Here is a 5,453-nt window from a genome sequence, read left to right as displayed (position 1 = left end):
GGGGTGACGACGGCATTGAACAGCCAAGTATCTACAAGTGACAATTGACATATTTGCCGACTGAGCAGTGAGGCGGCGCCAGCAGCACCGGTTGAATTTGTTTCGTTTTTTGCAACCTGAATTGTGTTACAGCATAAAGAGCCGACGAAATTGTCCTTTCCGTTAGTGCAGAGCAGACTGAAGTGTACAGTACTTGACGAAATGCAGCCAGCCAGGGCTTTACAGTATGTCTCCTATCATGTGAGTGTTTCTCAAACGTAGGCCCAGGGACCAATGCTAGTCCGTGGATTGTTGCTGCTGAAGCATCCCTTGTTCTAGCTGTCTGGCATAGAATCTTCAATATTCTCCCCCCCGAGACCGAAAGAGAAACGGCCCCGCCCTACACCGTGGTGACGGACAGGAAGGCGTTGTGTACCCTGGTGCCCTCCGGCTCCCGGGCCCCGTGGCTCATCAGCTCCTGGATGGTCATCCAGTTGTCCAGGATCTTCTTGTTGCGTTTCTTCATCATCTTCTTGTGGCTGAGCTCCAGGATGTTCACCTCCTTCCTGCCCTCGGCGCCGCTGCCCGGACCCTCCCTCAGACACTCCAGACGGCTCTTCTGCATGAGCTCGCGCCTCCTGCGCTGCTCCCGGGCCCTGGCCAGGTGCTGCTTCCGCTCCTCCTTGCTCCAGTAGCGGCCCATCTTCATCTCGCTCATGGCGTCGTCGTCCGTGGTCATGCCGCCGCGCCGCTCCTCCCGGATCCTCAGCGCCCGCTCGCGGAGGATGCGGTCGCGGGCCGGCCTGCGGGCCACGTAGCGCGTGCCGTCGGCGCGCACTTTGACCTTCCACTCCAGCCGCGCCTCCCCGGGGCGCCCGCCGCGCGGCTCTCGACACACGCTGAGCAGACTCAGCTGGCTCTGGTACGACTCCAGGGACGAGTGCTGCTGCAGCAGGTGCATGTAGCTCTGGAACACACAGGAACACGTGCCACCATTAGTACACTGCATAGTATATAGTATATTGTGTGGTAACTCAGTTACTTCTATTCTGCATCGAACATTGTACATATATCTATACTGAACACTGTGACCTCTTTTTCTACTTCTAATTTACATGCTATACTATGTTATTTGATACTTATCTTGTCTAGCGTAACAGTAAGAAGCATTTTGTATAAAAGTATTCTGTACTTCTGTATGATAACTATTAAAGAAACTTGAACTTGAACATCAGTATAGACCAGGGGTTCTCCAACTTCGTCATACCACGACCCCATTTAATACATTTTTTTCAGGACCCCACACACTTAATAATGTATCACGTAATTTCAACATGGAATTAAGGGATATCAAAATAAAAGCATACGTTGTTGAACTTGATCTTGATCTATGTTATCGATACGGATTTATACAACAAGGCATATTTGGCCAAAATATGTTGGCAGAACATAAAAAATAAATAAAAATTAAGAACATTTGTTGCCAATTTACTTGCCAATGTACTATCAACTACGGGTGACCCGTAGTTTGAGAACCGCTGGTATAGAGAAAAAAATTGGGATGGGAATTCGGACTAATTTAACTGACAATCACTCGAAGGTTTCTCTAGTAATTTAATCATTCCCCTTCCTAAATAAAATATAACTTCTTATAGTGATGCATGTGCTAGAAGAACCTTTTGTTATCTGGTGAGTTTGGGAAAATGCCTTGTTCAAAGCCGCAAAACAACACAACTAGGGATGTTCGATATTGGCTTTTTTACCGATACCGATATACCGATATTGTCCAACTCTTATTTTCCGATACCGATATCAACCGATACCGATATATGCAGGGTTCCCCCCCCCCCCCAAAAAATGGAATAATTTCAGGTAATTAACATTACATATCTCTTGTTGTGGAATTAACACAACATTATGCATACTTTTGACAATAAATAAAATCAGAATTTGTTCTTACTTGCTTGCCTGGGTAAATAAAGGTTATAGAAATATATAAAAAAAAAAAAAAACGATACCGATATTTTCCGATATCAAATTTGAATGCCAATATCGGCCGATAATATCGGTAGGCCGATAATATTGGATATCCCTAAACACAAGACTATATCCAGAATCTGACACCAATCAAAACTCTACAGATGCAGCCTTCACCCTCGAGTGTCTATTCTACCCACCTGGAGCTGTTTGGAGCCCCCCTGCCCAGGATGGGGGGCCGTGTGGTAGGGAGAGGCGTAGGGAAGCCCCCTCGGACCCCCCCGGCTCCTCCCTTTCTTTTCGCACCTCTCGTCGTCCGCGGGCAGCGCCGGGTCCGACTCGGAGGGGGACGGGTTGCTTAAGTCCGGGCTGCTGGAGATGACGGCTCCCGTCTCGGCCCCCGGGCTGCCGTGACCGGGGGGGGCTCCTTGGAGGAGCTTGGGGATGGGGATGGAGCCGGAGGGCGTAGTAGTAGTGGAGGAGTCCAGCCTCAGGTTCTTCTGGTTGGTGAGGGTGACGTGTCTCTGGAGGGAGTGGTCCGGGGAGTGGGTCTCGACGCCCTGCAGCGGTGTGGACCGGGCGCTCTCCGCCGTGTTGTAGGCGCTGGAGCTGTCCTTGTCTCGCACTTTGTCGCCGCCGTCCGACCTCTCCGGGTGCTCGTGGATGTCCGCCAGCCTGCCGTGCCGCTTGCGTCCGTCCTTGGGGCTCCATCCTGGGGAGTGGGGCGAGGGGAGAGGAGGGGGGTCGCCCCCCTGGTGGCCCTGGCGGAGCTGGTGTGCCTGCATGATGCTCTGGCACTCCAGCTCGATGCTGCACAGCTCCTCGTTCAACAGCTGCAGCTCCTGCTCCACACCTCCTCCTCCTCCCCCCACTCGTCCTCCTCCTCCTCCTCCACCACCACCACCTCCACCTCCTCCTCCACCACCTCCCTGCTCCGTCAGGCTACACTCTATGCTATGTCGGATGGAGTAGACCCCGCACTCCACGCCGTTACGGATCTGACACTTGAGCTCCAGAAGCTGCTGGAAGCGGTTCTCCAAACCCAAGACACCTCCGCCTCCGCCTCCGCCCCCTCCGTACACACCCAGTCCCTCCTCGCCGTCCTGGGCGTGGGGCGATGTCCTGAAGCCCTGGGTGTCTTTGGGCACCACCACCACTACCCCTCCTCGCCTCCCCGATCCCTGGGTGTCGGGGTGCTCTGCCCGCCATCGGTCCCTGAGGCCCTGGGCGGGGCTCCGGGCGGGCTCCCTCCTCTGGAGCCTGGCCAGCAGGGGCTGGTGGTCGGGGCTCTCGGTGCTGCGTCCCCCCAGACCGCTGTCCTTGTCCTGGGTGTGGGAGGAGCAGGTGGCCGTGTCCGTCGTCACCTCCTCCTCCTCCTCTAGGTGCTGGAGCAGAAGGAATAGAGGAGGATGATCCGTTATGATCCACGCTTCTTTCCACACCCATGTCTCCCTCTACACACAGACACACACTGATCAAACCATAGTCTGGGTATTAATCTCTTAACAACTACTTAAGCCTTAAGGTCCCCCTTAGGGGACCCTGCTTTTCTTTATCATAGATCGATCAATAGCGACCGTATTAGATCCCCAATTATCATATCATGGGGTATCAGTGGAAAGCCACACTCATTGGCTACAACCCTGTGCAAAGATTTTCGAGATCGCCAAATGAGAGCCCGGGAGTCGGTGGTGGTAATGTGTACTTTTGCGTACTTTGGGGCACGCCTCACATATCGGCATGTAACCGAGAACCGCTGAACGGATTTTGTCACCTGAAAGGGCAATCGACAGGCAACAAATAGGGCTTTAATTCTATCTATATTATTGTATTAAAAGAAATCACACCCGAGCCACTAGAGGTCGGCAAAGTGGCATCGCGAATCGTCCACATGTGGGCCCTTGGATGTTAAGAGGTTAATGTTTTTTTTTATTTAATTTTTTTTAGCCAAGAGTAAAGACCATAACCCTATCAAAAACAGTAGTCAAAGTGTATATTTTCTTTTATACCGATGTTTTATATACGATTTATCGGAAATACGAATTTATCGAAAAAATGCTAATTATCGGAAAACCGCAAGGAAATGACTAAATATTACTGTATCTACAAATCCTTCTGTTTAATCATCTTCCCTTTATTCATTTGCTTAGATTTTTTTTACACTTGATCTCAATAAGGTGGTGAATGAGCTCAGTGAGCGACCTCGGTTACGGCACAATTGTAACATGGTGTTATTCACCGGCACAGATGCAAAAATAAATCATAATTTATATTCTCCTTTTCTTCATTACAATTTACTCAAGCCTAGTAACAGACACAATATTTCTGACACTGGAAATACATACCCCCAGGTCCCTAGATGTCCCTAGATACCAAGAACATGCAAATTGAGCTTGCAGAAGTGGAGCAATCTTCCATTTACTTAGGCATGTACCTTTAGGCGAAATAGGGCTACAGCTTAACAGGTTAACTCATTCCCCGCCAACAACGAGTTTACTCGTTATTGGGCGTCATGCGTTGAACGCCAACAACGAGTAAACTCATTATTTGGTCCGTTTTTCTTTTTTCCGATATATAATATTCTATTCAATGTCACAGACCTGTATGTTGCCATTAAAAGGTATACTGGGGCCCGAGGGTGCAGTACCGGCCAGATCCGGCTAGGTGGCAGTATCGAGAGTGCAGTAAACCCTGTTCCAGAGCGTGTGTTACATTTAAATCCCTCTGGGCGCTAAATTTAGACGGAGCCGAGTAGATCGCTTCATCCGACCACTTCGAAACGCATCTGGCACACTCAATCCATAAGTTGTGCCAAATTATGTCCGGGACCAGATGGACACCAATACTGGCAATCTCGATCAGACAATTGGAATATTCTTTGTCAGACTATCTGACATCAATTTCAGCTTGATCCAACAATGTTTTCATATCGATCCAGCGTCTGTAGTGTTCAACACGAATGCCGTTACTGCCCATCAAAGCATAAAAAAAACGTATACCTATTATATACATTTGATTTGGAAATAGTAGCGTGTCCAGGCAAGAAACACCAACGCTTATAGTGTTATGATGAATTGAAAATGGGGGGACCCTGATGTAAACAAGACAAAAGTCTTTCTCTGGTCTGCAGCGCCTTAACAATTGTATGTATTGAGCTGTACTGTACTGTACCCATTCTGCAATCTGTTAATAAACTTTTCAATCAATCAATCAATCAATCAGAATACACGTAGCGCCCTATAACTCAGCTTTTCAGGAATGATCCTGGATCACTCCTAAACTATACTTACAGATAAAGCCCTGAAGAATCAAGCATCTACTGCGCCTCTACCACTACTCCACCACTCCACTCCAAACTGATGTTGTGACTCCTATTGTTCTAGACCGGGCCAGATCTCACACCTCCACTTCCTCCCACAGGCTGGGCAGATTTTCATCTTACATTTTTATTCTTCCCAAATGTCCCAGCCCCATCGGATTTCTTAGCTTTTTTCACT

At 49.2% G+C, this 5,453-nt stretch overlaps 1 protein-coding gene across 1 annotated transcript in view; it reads right to left on the bottom strand.

The window, feature by feature from the left end:
- Positions 1–379: 379 nt before the first annotated feature.
- The window catches only part of LOC311242170 (PDZ domain-containing RING finger protein 4-like), a gene marked incomplete at both ends in the record, with an annotated part of 32,614 nt that continues 27,540 nt past the window's right edge, over positions 380–5,453 (bottom strand). Inside the window, 2 exons of the mRNA XM_084331119.1 lie at positions 380–946; positions 2,157–3,341. Coding sequence (XP_084187245.1) covers positions 380–946; positions 2,157–3,341 — 1,752 coding nt within the window. The remainder of the gene's footprint in view (positions 947–2,156; positions 3,342–5,453) is intronic.

This window comes from Notolepis coatsorum (genome assembly GCF_963971535.1).
Source record: "Notolepis coatsorum genome assembly, chromosome: 15".
NCBI classification, from domain to species: domain Eukaryota; kingdom Metazoa; phylum Chordata; class Actinopteri; order Aulopiformes; family Paralepididae; genus Notolepis; species Notolepis coatsorum.
Note: the sequence above shows the minus strand (reverse complement) of the source record. Positions and strands in the feature narration are given on the sequence as shown.